Below are 18,223 nucleotides of genomic sequence, written 5' to 3'. Positions count from 1 at the left end.
AAAGACTGACATAAAAAGGAGAATTTTTTAAAAACTACCAAGAGGAGAGCATCCTTTTAAGAGAACAATGGACCAGACAAGAGAAAGTAAGCAGAGTTAATGCATATTCTGCACCAACTGGAAAGCTTTGTTCCAAGGATAAGTCAATCCTCATATTTTTAATTTAAAAAAAGAAATCAAACTTGCAGTCCTACTTTGTTGCTGGAAGAAACGTGTTATAAGGAACACATTTTATTGCAACTTACTTTTGTCCAAGTTTGAAGGGCTGCAGCCTCATGTTATGCTCTTCACTGGACCTGCTCCCATGTGGCAGGAAGTGAAGAACAGGCTAAGTAGCACTTACAGATATGTGGCAGACATATGGGAAGGGACTGTCAGGTGAAGGTCAAGCAGCTAAAGAAACTAACACTGAGACTGCTCAAGTGATGTTCAAGCAGTCTGACAATGCTTTATCTTGTGACACAAATGAATAAAAAGAAAACCACAGTAGGCAGCATACAGATGATTATTAACCACCCTTGTGTTACAGCTACTCACTTCGTTGGCAGAAAATTAAAGCTCGGAACGTTGCAAAACTTCAAGCTTAATTATCCCAAAAGTTTGTAGATGATGTCATTTTCTGTTACAGGCAGTTCTTTGGTGACTCAGATAATCAGCCTTGACAATACCTATAAATTTTCAGAATAATCAACCTAAAAGTTATTTCACTACTTCTTTTTTTAAAATTATTACAGTAAGTAAAAACCATTTAATCATTAATTTTTGTAGTCTTTCCTTTATTTACACTGTGGGTAAGATTTCACCTGTTGATGTTCCCCTGATGCCAAAATGCTGGAAGCACCAGCAGAGCTAACTTTGCTCTTCTCCTACTCCTATTGTCTAGTATTTGTATACACTATGTTAATAGTTAAAACTAATTCTCTCCACTGCTGCTTTCAAGCTCAAATCCTTACACACATAGCATTTGCTTGAATTAGACTGTGTGTTTTTCTGTAGTTAGTTGCAAAGCACATGCTTGTCTACAGCTGTAATCCAAAACAAGGCTTGATGGAAAAATCTACAAACACAAGCCTCCGTTTTCCAAGTCCCCGCCATGCCCAGCACGTGCTCCACATCCAGACGGCTTGGCTCATCCCACCAGGCCTGCTGGTGAATTTGCTAAGGGTCACATGCTTGCCCAATAGAAAATTAGGCAGTTCTTCCTATCATTTTCTATTTTTGATGCTTCCTCTTATGCCTTTGGCTCTTTAAATAATTCCATCTGGACACAAGGTAACTGCTCAGTTTAACTTACAGCATCAAGTTAAAAACAGTCCAGCCAGAGGTATCTCTTACACAAAGGTAAAGAAACAACACAGGATTCAGTTTCATCCAGCAAGCCCCAAAAATTCAGGCTACAAACAAGTAATTAGGGCACAGAGCATAAAAGAACAACAAAAGATGAACTGAACACACATACACTAAGGGAAGGAGAGCAGCAACTGACGGCCAGCACTGCTATCTGGCCCCAACCACCACTAAAACCCCACTAAACCAAAACCAACAAAAATGAAAAGCCATTGGTAAGTATCTGCATTAACAGACTACTGTTTATAAACATTGAAAAGTTTTTATTTTATAGATAAATAGCATGGTGATTTTAAAAGTTCAGAAACAACACATCTTAAAAGCTCTGACTCCCCAAGATACTAAATACTTGTCAGAATTTATAATTTACCCTTACTCCAGCACTAAGATGGCAGCTTCCTCCTTTTCATATTGCACTGAGAAGTCAAAACCTTCTTGCAAAGACTACATTGTTTTCAGGTCCTAGCACCGACGCTGACAATTGAAACCAGTGTCTCAAAGTATCTCCAAGTGCAAACAAAAAGTTTAAGGTGTTGTAACTGCCGTGCTTAAGCACAGCAACACTGAAAAGTGTTCTCTTTCCAAAGCAAAAGACAACGCTCTCCAGGATTCCCTTAAAGCAGTCAGAAATGGATTGGCATTTGTGATTATTAGGTCTGGACAATCACATACAGTTAAAGTCATAGTCGAGGAGTTTAGGTCATAATTCTTTTGAGCCTACTGCTTCTGAAGTGTATTTTGCACTGTTTTCATATTTATTACTTCCATCACAGCTGAGACAAAAATTTAGTTATTCTAAGAAGAAACAAAAACGGACAGAAAGAAAGAGATTCAGTCTTATTCAAAATACACAATACAGCAGTTAGACTTAAATGCTATTCCAAAATAGCACTGAAAAATAGAGGTTGAAACGATGGCAAAGAAATCTCAGTGGAATTTCAGTATGACTGAAGAAATTTGCATTCATTACAAGAATGAGAAGAAGGTATCTTACTTCTTTTAATTTCTGGAAGAAACATGATTATCTATCTTACAATCTGTTTGTAGCATCCCCCAACCAGTAAACTTTCCCAAATTCAAAGTTTTTCCTAATACATAAGTTCTCCTGGAACATGGTTTTGCAAGATGTCCGGAATGAAATCAGAATGGTCATAAATTTCAGCAACTTGTAATTTTATCAAGCGAAATGATAGGAGAAGGAAACACAAAAGAATTTTTGTGCAGACTACAGGCCAATGCCAGCATAGGCTGCTTTTGATGTCACAGGAACAGTTTAAAGCACCAAGCTCCAGGCCTATGCCACTCCTCACTGCCTACCTAGTACAGTGTGGACTGTTGTGACTGAAAACAAGTAGGCTACCACAGGAAAAAATGTAGTTTTTCCCTTTAATGGTTTGCACAAACTTTATTCTTTGCTTTTAAAAAGTCATTAAAAACAGCACTGATGTAGATAATAAAAAAAAGAAAAAGCAAAGAATTGTGTTAGGTGCAGCTTTTATAATTACTCAATTATATATAATTTCTCAATTTCTTTTTTCCTCTTACATTTACCACAAAAGAAGTATCTTTTCATTGATTTCACTCCAAGGGAAAACATAGGAAATCACTTTTTTGCACAGAGGAGTAAAATTGTGGACCAGAAACTTGTTTCCCTACAGGACATTTCAGATGGAGTGTTGCAATTTTGCATCATTAAGGCAAAATGAGGAATACTTCCATCACGTGTCACACGGGGCTCTCCCACTCTGGCCACCTGATAGATCCATAATTAAAAACCTTAGTAGTTACTTGCTTGTTTTAAATAGAAAACAGTCATTTTCTTCATTGCTTACCAGTTTGAAAGAAAAGGCTCTTTCAGGCCTTCACTCAGAACTTCAGTCTTGTGATTAGATCAGGCATATGCAATTGCTTCAAATCAGCAACAGAAACTAGAACTTGAGCTAAGTGTCAATCAGTTGTAATCTACTGATCTGATTAGAGGCCTTCACAAATGTTTGGTGACGATTGCAAATAACAGCCAAGCAGATAGGAATGATGCAATACCCAACAGTTTTGGGGTCAGCTCTTGTACAGGAATAGAGGAACAAGAACATCTGTAAATACGGTATTAAAAATATTATAGTCCACAGCCAAAACGGCAAGGATAGCAGTCGTACTTTTAAGGAGTGTGTCCATGTGGTTCCTTCCTGTGGTTCCTTGGGGTGTTGCTGAATGTGCTCCAGTGCTAGTTTGTTGTAAGTCTCATTGATCTCAAAGACGTAATAAAAAGCCGCAGCACTTGCTAACAAGTACAGCCCCACACCAATCCAGCCCATCCTCTGGCGGAAGTTCATCATTCTCCATGCTCTGCACCTGAAACAAAAGGTGACATAAACATTCAGTACAGCTTGAAAAAAGAGGGGACAGATGAATCTTGGTTTTCATAAGTTAATTTTCTATAACGTTTCATTACACATTAGTTAAAACAGCACACACATCTATTTCTGAAGACCTGAGTTTTCTCTACGACATAGAAAATCATTACTCTGCCAGCAACAGGTTAACAGCAACAACATAAGAAGCTCCACTGATGGCTCTGCATAGTTTAGGGCTTGCTGGCTAAAGTCAGGTACTGAGGGAACAAGACAAAAGTCATCAACTGGGTAAGTACTGACCCCATCTGCCCTCAATGTCTCTAGACACTGAGAGGGGATAATGTAAGATTTTCTATAAATATGTAAAGTTTGGAAAGTTCTTTGACATCTGCAAGACAAACATGCTGCTAGACAGCCAGTACAAGAACATCGCTGCTTGTCTGTAGTGCAGCAACATCCAGCTGTATTAAGCTCTAGCTGAGTACCCATCTATGAACCACAGAAAGGATATTTTCAATTTGAACATGAGGTTCAAGGGTTAGGTTGTACAAAAAAATATGTACTTGCACACATGAAGGTGCTATAACCATGTTACTTGCAGCTAACTGTATTCCTGCTGTCCCTGTGTGGACAGTTGCCACAGGCCTTCCAGAGGAACAGAACTGCACACCTGCACTGGTCAATGTCTCGGTGCAGAACAAACCAGACACTCACCACTGGGCACTCTTCAGAAAAAGCACAAATTATTGGAGCCCCACAGACACTACTGGGCTCAATTTTAGCTGCTTCAAATTGCTAGCTGGCTGCATGGGTCTAGGTGACTGGAAACACTCTTCAAACCAGTCACAAACACTCCAGCTGGAGTACCTCCACACAAATGAAGTCATCACCTCTTTCCATCCAAGTAGCCCTTGCATGGGGCAGGGAGAACCACTGCTTCTCTACGCCTGATTAGGGTTCTCCAAAAAAAATGCTTTTTCAGACTTTTGGATTTTACATTTCTTACCTTTTCCTAGAGAGGACTAAAATCCGTCTATGTAGTGCTATTTTAAGAAAATATATCAGGCCTTTAAAATACTAGGCAGAAATGCTTATTGAAAAATTAATTATGCATAGAAAACAGTAACAATTCATGGAAGCATTAGAGAATTTACCATAAATTATACAAAATCATTACATCATTCTCAATCACCCTTTCTGAGCCAGACTAATCTGCCAGTTTGGTTGGCAATCCTGAAAGACTTACTTCCTGGTTTTACATAACTGAGGGGTATCCTCAATCCTGACATGACAGAATCTGATCAAGGGAGCCCTGGAGAAATTGTTCTGGCCCTCAGACTCCTGCATTCATGGTGGCTAAAAGAGTCAAACATACAGGGACAATAAATACCTGAGAAGGAACAGTAAATACCTGAAAAGGAACAGTAAATACTTGAGAAATCTACTGCAGACTTAAGTAATGGCAACTTCTCGTTCAGCTGATCCTTCTATGTAACTCAGCTGCACGTTTCCCTTTATTACCCCGAGCCAATACGTTCAGCAGGACAACTGAAACATTCGTGTAAAGAGCTGTTAATCCACAGGGTAAAAACGTGAACCCCAGGTTTGCGTTTACCCGCTAAATAAGCCGCTAGCTGTTTTTTCCAGCAGTTCGGTATATCCGAGCTGGCTCACGAGTGGTCGCCTTCGAAGAAAATAAAACGTCAGAAGGTATGTACATACTGAAAGCACAAACACTGTCAAAACAGCAGTAGAATTAAGAAGGTAAACACCAGCGGGTTTTGATCCTGCCCTTGAGCAGAAGCCAGAACAGAAGCCTTTGCTCCCGGTTATACCGAAAGAGGCTGAGGTAACAGAGTCTTCTCATTGTTATTCTCCGTTTCCAGACTCCACTACAACTTGCAGCTTTCGGGCAGATCCGCGATGGTCCTCGGACCCCTTCACCCCACTGGGGCTCTCCTCCCACACCACCCGCCGGACTCGCGCTCTGGGAGAGACGCGCCTCTCCACCACGCGTCCTTCCCGGCGCCGGCAGCTCCTTACCTTCCTCTGGTGGAGAAGGAGGGAGCGGGAGGGCGGCGGCGGGCGGCCCGCTCCCCTCAGCCCGCGCCGCGGCGCCGGGAGGCGGCGAGTCCCGCGGGCCCGCCCCGCTGCCCGCCCGCCGCCATGGCCGCCCGCCGGCACCGCCACTTCCGGCACGGGGCAACGGCTGCCGGGGCGCGCGGCCGCATCCGGGGCGGGCGCCTTGGCCGGCGGCCATCTTGGCTCGGGCGCGCGCCCCTCTGTGGCGGGGGTGGCTTCGCCCAAAATGGCGGCGTCGCCCTGAGGCGGCGCTCGGCTCCTTGGCGGGGGCCAGACCCAAACTGTTGTGTTTTGGTACAGTGGCCGCGTTAGCCGGCCGAGGGAAATAACAACAGAGATTACTAGAGATTACAGTAGAGACTGAAACCGTCTCCAGAAAATGGCAAACGTGTAGTCAAAACCCAGTATATGCTTATACATAAACATGACTTAGTGGATTATTTCTAATGAATTAAAGTATTAGGAGATATTATATGCTTATTATCCCATGGCAGCAGGGGTTGGGACCAGATGATCTTTAAGGTCCATATGTTTCTACCGGGGAAAAGCTTTAAATGAAGCTAAAAGATCATTTAAATTGACAGCAAAACGATCCGGTCAGGTGCGTGCCATTCAATGACGGCACAGCAATGATTTGGGGAGAGTTTGTGTGGGCAGAACGTGTTTGCCTGAATTCAGGAACTGTGTGACGAGAACTCCGTGCCAGTTAATGCCGAAACTGAATCGCGTTACATAGGAAGTGGAACTTGTTACTAAATTGTTGTATCCCAAAGTCGTGAGGAAATTACACTTTTTCATAGAGAAAGCAGCAGTGGCCACAATTCACTCTCATGCAGCTGTCCTTAAGAAGGAGGCTAAAAGACGATTTAAAAAGGGATGCCCAAAAAGAAATGAAAGACGCTAAAGCAATGACATTTTGTAAATACATTGTATCTTCTGCCACTTTTCTTGGGGATGTAGTAGGTGCATGGGACACAGTATATAAGAGCTGCTGCAAAATCAAATTTATGATGGCTTATCCTGCTATGTTTGGTGTTTCAATGAAAAGTGTTAGAAGCTGGTGTTTTGGATTATAGTCAGGACAGCTGATGACAAAACGCATGGAGCTGCAGATATCAGTAGAGAAAAGTTACACTATTGAGAGCCCACAAGAGTCAGAAATACAAATCCTCTGTCACAGAGCAACTTCACTTTAAGTCGTGCTGTTTTGGTTTGTTGTTTTGTTGTTTTGTGGGTTTTTTAAAAAATTATTTTTATTGTTGCTTTAATGCTCATTGAACTAAAGGCCCAAAAGTGACACGAGATGGCGCCCGGCACCACAGGCAGAGCCAGCCTGAGCAACAGCGTGACTCCCAGGTCAGCGATTTTACACTTCAGTTCAATCAAGATTTCATTATCTTTCCCGAAGTTTAAATAAACCATTAGTGTAGTTGTGATGATAGATCTAGACATGAATAGCTACGTACCTCTAATTACCCCTGGGACACTTCTCTCACCTAAATGGCATTCTTTCCATTCTTACAGGTGGTGGGGTCCCAGGTGATCTAAAAGTGAATAAAACTCCTGTGTGGCTGACAGACCTTCCACTCAAGCATGGCTATATTGCATTTTCTTATATTGAGGTTAGATATAATGATGGGAAATGAACCAGATTCTTTGAAATACCCACCTAGATTTCAAAGAGAAGGGTTTCAGTACGAATTAATATGTGAGTGTGAATGTATGGCTTGGCAGTGGATACATGTGCTAACTGTAAAGCCTGCATTTGCACTTAAGATTATGAAAAAAAAAACAGTGAAATGTGGAACTTATTTCTACTTAAGAAGCCTGTCTTTTCACTGAATGGTTGGAGTTGGAAAGGAAGGATGGTTTAGGATTTAACATGCTTGTAAACCAAGTAGGTTAAAAGACCCAACCATGGGTCTTCTGTAATAACCATAAGCCTGAGATTGTGGTTATGAAGAGAAGGATCTAAAAAATTTGAAGAGTTGTTACAACAATCACAAGCTGCCTTTGAAAGCTAAGGCATAACACAGACAGAGTGATTTGTAGTGGTTTTGGGCTAGATCTCAATCTGCCTAAATTCAGTGTTATGCTTAACCTCTGGCATAGTATAGGAAGGGATGGAGCAAATAGCTCAACTGAGAGTTTGCTGGTTGATTAGTTTTAGCATCAGGCCTTTGAGGGGGAAGGGAATAATACCAAAATTAGTAGAACAAGAAGCAACTGTTCTCAGCTTTAGACAAATTCCAGTCACAAGGGCTGGTATTAATAAGGGGAAAGAACTCATAACTCTGCATATTGAAATGAGAACATACACCTGGTGAGACTCAAAAGGGTAATATTCAGCTTGGCAAACCAGAGGAGGAGATAGAAGTCTGCTGAATCCAAAGGAAATAATATTTAATGAACAGAATCAGAGAATTAATCATGGAATTTTGTAGCATTAGGAAAAAAAAAAGTGTTTAACTTAGTTTTGACATGCAATGTATTTTTATAGAAATATTTGGTTTGTTTTGAAGATAAAAGAGACAAACAATGGAGCGGTGAGAGCTGGCTGCTCCATAGAGGGCAGGAGCCAAGCATAATAACACAGATGATGGGGCAGAGCCTCACTGCCCAAGCCCAGTCCCACAGAGCCTGAGCAAGGCAAGCAGGGCACACCAGATTCAGCCAGGAGTACAGAGCATCAGGCAAGTAACAAGGCAGGTCCAAGTTCAAGCTGTGAAGGCAGCCTGCAGGCTAGGGTCAGGTCCAGCAAGAACTAGGGTCAGACATAACCTAGCAATTGCCATGAAGGTCCATATTGATAAGAAAAGACCGAGGTCAAGCTAGGAATTCAGACTGTAACTCCAGGTCTGGATAAACACTGCTTGGCACAGTCATGGCTGAGCTGGGGACACATAGTGATACAACTCAAGTCAGGCATGAACTGAAAGCACAGGGCTTGGCTAAACTGGGGCTCCTGAGCCCAAGGGAGTGGTCAGGTGAGGATTGTTGGGGCTGTTAAGGCCTGTTAGTGCACTCAGGATCCTGATAAACTACATAGGATAAATGAGGGTTGACAAGAGGAATCAGAAGGGTTAGTTGTAATGTTTGAGTCAAACAAAGTTTTCGTAACTCAGTATTAATAGAAAGTATTGCCTAAGTTTAGATTTTAGCCAAAATAGAAAAGCAAAAGTAGAAGACCTGAGATGATTACAAAACCAAAATTAGTTGGCCTTCCAAATGGAAGGCAGAAGCTGAAGGACAGAATGCATCTTGCATCCTTTTGGGTGGATCTATGTTTATATTTAGCAGAGTTGTAGTAGGTTCTCGCTGGCAAGAACTGAGAAGTGAGAATCTAATAATGGAAACATTTCTGTCAAGACGGCATTTGCCTTCCACTTTGTAGGACACTGATTTTTTGATTCATCTAGAATACCACGTTCCTGGATCTTTTCCTTCTTAATCCTGACTCTAAACCAAACTCTTGGCTGCAGAACTGGGGTCCCTACAGACTCTGTATATGTTGGGATTCCAAGGACAAAACTGGCATAAATGAGGAGAACAGGGCATGAGCACATGTGTTGGTCCTATGAAGATCATACCTAACCTTAAGCCAAGAGAGGTAGACTAGTTCACATCTCTTCCTGGTACTCCAAAGGTAGGGCACAGAGCAAACTGAAGAACCAGTGCTTTGACCGGGGAAAGAAAACACACATGAAAACCCAAGCCTCACATGACATCTGCCCTCAGCTCCAGCTGGGCAAACTCTCCTTTGTGTTACAAGCAGAGTTAGTGCTGTGTTTATAAAGAAATACAGAAGGGAAAGGGTTTTTAGTGAATTTTAAGTAACACATGAAAAAACTGAGGATGTATATTGGGAAAAGAGAATGCCTTGTTTGGTTTTTTTTTTGCTCAGAACAATGTTTATAGTACTCATGTGAATTTTTATCAGTGAGTGCTTGAATGTCCAGTGTTTTTGCAGTTTACAGCAGTTTTATTTATTAGATGTAGTTACAGTGAGTTTCATAGTATCCTGTTGTGGTGTAATAAGTTGTTTTGATCAGTTTCTTATAATTTAGTGTGAGTCAAGAACATTAGTTTGCTTCAATTCATATGTTTTATTTCATGTTTTATGAATCTTTAGTTTGTGTTTTAGAAGTTTTGTTTTTTCTGAAAATAAGGCCATAATAATCTGATCCCCTTTTTTTCTTGGGTAGTTGTTTTGTCCGTACTGCTGTCTTTTTTTGAACTCTTTTGTTGGAAATATCTGTTCTCTTATAGAGTGTTGCACATTCATTTGAGAGCATGCAAGGCACTTTTCTATAGGATAGAATTTTTATATTTTATTTCTTCTCATTTTGAATTGAAATAGTATATTTGCTTTGTACACTTTGAAATTTTGGGACCTTAAATTACCTTAATCTTTAATTCTCAGTTCCTGAAATTCTGCTTCCACCATTTTATTAGCAGCAGCCACATCTGAGTTAAGCTTCAGGCAATCATGTTAACCAGGTTCTTTGAATACCATCCATACTTTGTTCTTAGTTGTAGAAATATTTATCATCTTTCCAACAAACTTTTTGATATTTTCAAATGGAATAGCTATCTCATTCTCTCAAACATCCACAGTAAACATCTGCCAAAGGAAGAATTATACACTAGTACCCTTTGTCAAAGTGCCTATAAAGAACTGAGTCTTTTATGAAGGGCCTTGGTATTTTAGACTGCACTCTTAGTCTTCAGTACACTGATGCTCCTCGTTAATTAGTTACCACTGAATGTACGCCTCATGTCTGCATTGTCTGTGGTAAAACAATTCCGGCAGGAAAGAGATAAAATCTTTGCTTTTACCTTCTCTTTTTCAGCCAATTACAAAGTCGCTTCAAAGTTGAGCAAGAACTGACAAAACATACTGAAAGGATTGGGGCAGAGGTGTCTGGAAACTAACTATTTCTCTCCATGGCATTTATTCAAACAGAGAACAAGTACAATTTATGCAGAAGCAATGCAGATATTGATCTCACAGCTCCAGTGATATGACCCAGCATTGTACTGACCTTGAAGGAAAGAGAGCTTTCCTGCAGAATTTTTGTCAAACCAGTTTACAGTTATAAACTGCATTTCAACAAAACCATTGTTCATTACAATTTGTTTTTAATTAAATTTTCATAAATAATATAAAAAACCACCCCAAGTCCACTTCCAAAGCTGCCCTTAAACCCCTGAGCTGCCCTTAAACCCTGTTTTTCCATGTTTTCAACTAAAGTAAGCTCATACTCCCAGAAAGGAGCAGTTATTGAATTTCCATGCTGAGTTTGCTGCTGTCAACATGTTTAGTCATACAAACAAGTTAACTGAAAAATCACCCATGTTAAAAAGAAAAAACAGAATCCTTTTTCTGTCCATATAGATGGTCCAAGAGAAACATCTGACCATCTTAGAGAGTGACTGCTCCATCCTCACGAGAGGAGCAATTTTAAAAAAATTTCTACTAATTCTCTCCTTCAGTGATGCTTATGTGGTGCTTAAGTCAGTAACACCATGGAATTATTTTAAAAAGATTTAGTTACTGTCTCTTCTGAGATTCCCAGTTTCTAGGCTGTACCTATCTTACTCTAGACTGTAAACTGTATTTTCCAGAAACATAACTTTCTTTTACTAAACAAATAGTGAAAGAACTCAGTTCATATCAGGCCTTTTCCCAAATTCAAAGGATCCCAATTTTGCATAGACCAGGATGGAAGTTTGGGGGAGGTAGACAGCATATTGTAGACAGCAATATTTAAGATTTGCAGAATCTAACCTTTCAAAAAACAAAAACACCACCACCAACAAAAACCAAACCAAACCAACCCCAAAAACCCCAAACAAACAAACAAAAAAATGATGCCCCCCCAACCCAAAAACCAAACCAAACCAAAAAGTTTATGTTTGTGTGTCCTGGTTTGAGACAAATTTGGAGGAATGTCCAAAATTTGTGAAGGGTTCAATATTTTTAAAGACACAGGCACAGGAATCATATCTGGGCATAGAGCGGCAGTAGGGCATGCACATCATAAAGTCACCCCAAGACAGTGTGTTGTTGTGTCTTTTAGGAACCTCTTCCCTCTGTCCTGTTCGAGCTTAGGAATTAGCCCATAGTTGCTAACATTAAAATGTACTGCAAGAGGCATATGTGTAAGATATCCACCCATATAATGTGTGGGTTGATAGGTTCTTAGTCACAGAAATGTCTGCATAGATTATAAAAAACCAGAACTTGTCTGAGGCAATAGGAAGTCACTGTCAGAGGCAGGCTGAATGACAGAAGTACCTGATGGTTTATCCAAGCTCCAGTCCTGTAGAGCACCTTGTTACCCATTGAAGTGCTCGATGTCAGCTCAGCTGTCACAAGTGCACACTGTCAGCTCAGCTGAGAGGCCGACATGAGAGGGGAGGCTTTCATACAAATGTCATCAATGGGAAGTAAATCTTCATCCTCATCTGTATGGAGGGCTCCTGTTGTTGTCCTGTTGTTTATCTTTAGTGAAAGATAAAAGTCAGTTCACTGTAGTTGTGAAGCTTTTAACTACTCACCTAGCCTTGTACCTGAATTTGTCTTTTTCTGAAGCCCGTGCTAGAAGTCTGTACCAGAAATAGCACAGAGACCCAGAATGACTTGAACATTTGAATGGAGATGTTAATAGCAGTTGATGATTACTCTCAAAGGGAAAATTTCAATAATTTATTAGTAACTAAGTATTTGCATTTCATTTAACAAAAGCACATTAAGCAGTATTTGCAAATCTTTAAAGCAAAAGGCATTACATTTTTTTCTTGCTGTGCAGAAATTTTAAGCTGCTGCTCTTTGCTATGTAAAATGAAATTGCAGTAATGCCTACTGTCATACTCTGTCCTATAATTCCAAGTGACTCTTTAAACGTCTCCAGCTTAGCACATTTATTACTGCATTTTTTAGCATTCTTAAAGAGGGGAAATGTCCACTTTTCCACACAAATGTATGCTAGGTTTGCCTTTCACCAACAGAACGTAAACATCATTATCATAACAACATGAGGATACTGGGAGGGTAAAGAAATACACAGCTATGAGACTGTAGCAAGTTCAAGTGCATCCAAATCAACACCTTCTCCATACAAAAAAGTATCTGGCCTAAATTAGTGTGTCATTGTAGGTGCATTTCTGCACTGCTTTGTTTAATGGGACTTAGAGCACCTCCATTCTGAAATGATGCTTTTACATGCTGCAGAGCTTGTTTGCCAGGTATAGTGTTCTGGGTAACTGTTACCAGTCGAAGTGTTTCACCAATGAATCCCGTGCATAAATGATGATGTTGCAATGGATTGTGACACAAAATTAAACCTATCCTGATCTGGTTGTTGAAGCAGAGGTTACAATTTCAAGGTCTTTTCATCTTCCATCATTCTTTTTTCACTTGCTAGACACTATAATTCTCAGATTGTTGCACATTTTTGAAGTGCTAGTTCTAAGTGCTCTGTCAAAACAGCCTCTGAAGCAGTGGAAAATCTTTAGCTTGGTAAAATTAGGCAGCCTGATACTTTTCTGGAGTGGCTTCACACAGTGAAAATGCTTGGAAACGTGGTTAGCCAGCACTGGACTGGTGGGTGAGAATAGCCACCCTAACCCAGGAGGATCAGAAAGAACAGCAGAACAGAAGGTGTAGATGTCCCTTCTCTGGAAATCTGCACAAATAAGGCCCCCAAAAAAACACCAAGGTTAGCCAGCAACACAAAAGTTTTTTCACTCTAGAAAAGTCTGTGACAGCTGCAAGTTCTCCTTTCCCCAGCTGTGTGGAGTGATGGTAAACCAGTCTTTTGGGGCTATTGTCATTGATAGCAAGTGGAGATGATTAGCAAAGAAGACTTCAGGTTTGAATGCTCTCAAAATTGAGTAGGTGAGATCCTTTGACAAGACCCACATGCCTATTATTCTCCCCCACACCAATCTAGGCATTATCTTCAGAAGATGTCCTACAAATTGTGGTAAATCCCTCTGGCAGCTTCTTTTGTTATTGCAGAGTAGCCAAAATCTAACCTGAAACCACTATCAACTTTACCCTCAAGACATCTGGGCTAACTTCTAATTCTCTGGCTTATGAAACCATTTTCTTTAGAGAACTCTATAGTCCAAGTAGCTGAAAAATTACTTAAGTGCTTGAAACACTTTTATGACAGCTCCTTGGCATGTCCTGGGGCCTCTGCTGTCTAAATGGTGGCATGAGTGCTTTCCTCTGGTTTAGGGTGTTCCTCACCCTCTCTGATTTCTCCTGGCAGGCCTTCACATGAAAAAGAATCCCACTTCATAGGCTTGATGCAAACGGAGCAGAAATAAGCACTATTCAAAGTGCTGAGAGTTCAAGAACATTCTTCTAACTTGTCCTCTCTCTGATTTGTTTAGATTGGTTTCCCAAATAAATGAGGAAGCATGTATGTATCGATATTAATTGCACAATTTCAAAAACAAGTACATAGATCTCTTTTAGGCATTGAGCTTCTATATGTATTGGGACAGTTGGCACTTGGATAATGGAAATTGGGTTCTGATGAAGGGAAAAGGTACAATGTTAGCTCATCCCTTATCAAACAATGGGAATCTTCATAGGCACAAGTTAGGACAAACTTCTCATCCATGTGAAAAGCTTTCTTCAGAGGTCGCACCAGAAAACTGAGGCTCAAGGCAAGCAGCCTTCATGCATTCAGTCACTAACATTCCTTCCCCTCTCTGGAAGCTCTGGGAGAAGGGAAAATCCCAAAGGGCAGCATTGGCATTGTATGTTCAACCCTAAAGGTGGCTCTTATATATCTGGTACATTAATATGAAGCACAGAAGTGGCCTGTTAAGAATCACTAGGAATATTTGCTGGGATCCTGTCTATGGAAGTGTCCCTTTTAGCTGTCAGAAAAATGATTGGGAAGCAGTACCTGTCCAGATAGCTCCATAATGACACTATGGGATTATGACAAATCCCACATTCAGATGTGCTCACTGCCTAAGCCTTATTTACAGACTGACAGGCACTGAGTATGTGAGATAATAAATTTAATAGTACAGTGATACAACAAGTATTAATGGAATTTATCATCTGTGCAACTACAAGTGTCTTACAGGATCTAGGTGATCTGAAATATCTGAAAGTTTGTGATTCTAGATGAGCTATCTATTTCACTTTACAAGCCTGAGCATCTAGTAAATGCCCAGAGCTATAACCAGATTGTGGTCTCAGTAGATTTATTCCAGGTCTTTTTGTTGATGGTGCTTTAGCTTGGGTTTTTTCCCCTTTTTCCTTTTACACTACAGCTGATTATCTCCTGTTTTCTATAACTTACTTGTCTCCTGAATTTCCAGTTCTTTTCTACATGATCTTCTTCCTTCAGAAGGGCTGCATGTAGTAGGAGGTAGAAATGGGATGTTACAGGACAGAGTGTTGGTAACGTGGAGGAGATGTATATGTATAGTTTAATCTTTGGATATGAGACTTGTACTCGAGAAAGAAGGAAAAAAAAAAGCCTCTTTTGGTTATTGAGTATGGGGATTAGATAATGTTTCAGAATGCACTCTGAGTGGAAAAAAGCCAAGGATGGGGGATGTGTTTCATGCTGAGAGAGTTATTCTGCTTATAGCTGTTTGTGGTTTTTTAATCAGGTAGTTTTAAGTATGTATAACAATTCTGGGAGTATGCTTCCAGCAAAATGAGCCATCTTACCACAAAAAAAATCATATCTTTCATTGCTGTACTTTATTATTTTTTTAAAACAATGTAACTATTTTTAATATGATGAATGTACATAAGACTGACATGGACACATAACTCTTACATATAAAGCCATATCAACTGACCTGGACATATATTAATCCTACCACTCTTGTCCCGTATTTTTCTGGCTTACATCTGTCTTTGCTTCTCATGTTAAGAACACATTCAAGGTGACCTCAAGAACATGTCCTCCTTCCAGCGGTTCTCCACTTCCATGAGTTGTTTGTGGCTACAGTTGAACCTTTTAGACTGCTAAAATTGAGAAAACAGGAAAGATAGAAGTCCGGTGTGGGCACAGCATCACTTGCACTTTCTTCTCATGCTTACGGCTCCAGTGATTGAGGACCCTTTTCCTGTTTTGTTTAAATGCTTCCTTAGAGTTCACTAACAGTTCACAGACATTGTGCTTGCTGATTTTGCACAGTCCCATCAGGAGACACTGGCTTTTTTTGCTCTCTGGGAAGGGCAACAATTTCCATCTTTTCAAAAGCTACCACAATGTACAGTCTCACAAGTGCAAAAAGAATAGCTGCAGAAAAGTATTTCCAAAGCCCACGCCAGGAGTATTCCAAAGCCAACTAACTGTAGTGTATTAAAGAAAAAAACCAAACAAACCAAATCCATCTGATACTATCAGAGGCAAAAAACAACCATAAATTGTAGAAGCTCAGCTTCTGTCACACACATCCTCCAGTGAACCACTGTGGAAAGAAGTCCTGTCTGGCCTTTTTATGAATCTTGCAGTGATGAATCGGTTATAGATATAGCAGAGACCTGAGGAAATGGCAGCCCACCATGCCTCTTGTACATTTCTCTCTGGCTGCCTCCCTGGTGATGACAAGTTCCACATGCTGTGCAGCACCTGGACTCATCTTTGGGTCTCTCTCTCAGGGTCCAGAAGCTGCAGTGCAGCACATGCAGGGTTTTTTTTGTGCTCCCTCCTACCTACGACCTTATTCCAGCAGTGCCACGTTAGCACGTGATCTGACTTGGTGGTTTGACTGACTGAAGAAAGGGACCTGTTCTGATACAGAAGGCTCAGCCCACCCTCCTGCCCATCTGCAGCAGAGTAACAACTATCCTGTAATAATAAAAAATGCAAATAAAAGCAAAAACCCTAAACTGCAGGTAATGTAAATCACTTTACCACCTTCTTTTCACTCATTGCAAAAGATTCTGTCATGACTTCTTCCAGCTGCTGAAAAAATAATTCAAAAAATACTGAGAAAATACACTTCGATAACTAAGTAAGTGGGGATGCCTCATATTAATCTAAAATTAATTTCCATGGAACTTTACTAACTTGTGCCACATTGCAAGTATCCAGCCTTGTCAGAGCCCCTGTATTTGTTGAAAGGGTTAGAAGCCAAGGTGTGAGAGGTTCCAGCTAAACAAGGGAAACATGCTTTGGCCTGTAGCTGAAGCTAAGATGAAGAGGAAGATAGTTCTGATTGCCAGAGGGCTCAAGATCCTAATCAACCCTCACCCCTTTAATTAGCATGAAGCAGCTCATGAGCTGCAGCTTACAGAGTTGGGCCACAGAAAGTCACAGGAATAGTCAGCTTGCTCCTGATCAGGAATGACATAAACATTACCCTGGGGCTTCCTGTGGTTGCAGGTTTGGCATTGCCTGAACAAGCTCTGCAGTGTAAACAGAGGATTGTAATTTATTTAGCAACATTGTACAGCAAGATGCAGTACAGTGGCACACCAGGTGAAATATGTTTCCCACATCTGCAGTTGTTCAAGGGTTAAGATTCAAAAACTGTAGTTTAAAATGAAGGCATTTACCAGCCTCCTCCTTCCTAAGACTGAATCTGGTCTTTGATATATTTAATTCAAGTTTTTCTATATCGGAGCAAAGCAAATTCCTCCTTTTTAGTGCCTGTGCTTCATTTCCACAGGAGCTAGGAATGCTCAACACCTCTAAAAACCTGCTCTGCTGCATCCGGAAAAACGTACATAAATATTTCTGTCTCTGCAGACTGTGTTTTAGATTGGTCTGAAACCGTGACATTTCTTAAAGAAGAAAACATTCAGAAAGAAGTATTTTAGGAAGTTGGCTTCAAGATTTTCTTATTTCAATACATTCATATTCTATTCTGATACAAATATAAATTTTGAGCTTAATATACTGATTCAAATTTTAATAAAGTCTAAAAAAAGTCCAGTGAAATGATAGCTGAAATAAAGCACTGATATTGGCAAAATGAAACACTTCATAACAAGAACCGCAAGTCAATTTGTTTCAGGATTTGTATATAAATTTGATAATGTTTGATAAAGTCTTGTATTTTTGAGTTACAAATTTTTCCAAAATTACCTTACTCCCATAAAATATTTAAGTATCAGTGAAATACTCTGCAGCAGGAATCATGCTATCAAAATACATTTACTAATTCTAATTACATTAATTAATTTACTGTGAAAAAATGTGTGAATATGATTAAGATAAAAAGTGTTCTGTAAAATAAAGGTTAGAACGTATCAGTGGCAAGTAAGATGAAGGAGACAAATAAAGATATTTATTCCTCAGAGCAATCACAAATAGAGAAAAAATGCTATGATACAAATTCTCAAAAACCATTGGTATGAGCTGTTTGCAGGTGTTTCCATTCCTTGCCTACTTTCCAATAAACCCTTGGGTCAGGATGACTGCACTGTTCATGTGAATAAT

General features: G+C 40.2%; 1 protein-coding gene across 1 annotated transcript; it reads right to left on the bottom strand.

The window, feature by feature from the left end:
- Positions 1-1,589: 1,589 nt before the first annotated feature.
- Positions 1,590-5,421, bottom strand: LYSET (lysosomal enzyme trafficking factor; the record flags this gene model as incomplete). Its single annotated transcript, XM_082284329.1, is given in 3 exon segments — positions 1,590-3,699; positions 5,317-5,342; positions 5,344-5,421. Coding segments are annotated over 3 exon segments (516 nt in total). The 3' UTR covers positions 1,590-3,287.
- Between the last annotated feature and the right edge of the window lie 12,802 nt (positions 5,422-18,223).

The sequence above is a fragment of the Coloeus monedula genome (assembly GCF_965178545.1).
Source record: "Coloeus monedula genome assembly, chromosome: 6".
Lineage (NCBI taxonomy): Eukaryota > Metazoa > Chordata > Aves > Passeriformes > Corvidae > Coloeus > Coloeus monedula.
The sequence above is the reverse complement of the archived record's forward strand: the minus strand, read 5'-3'. Positions and strand labels throughout refer to the sequence as shown.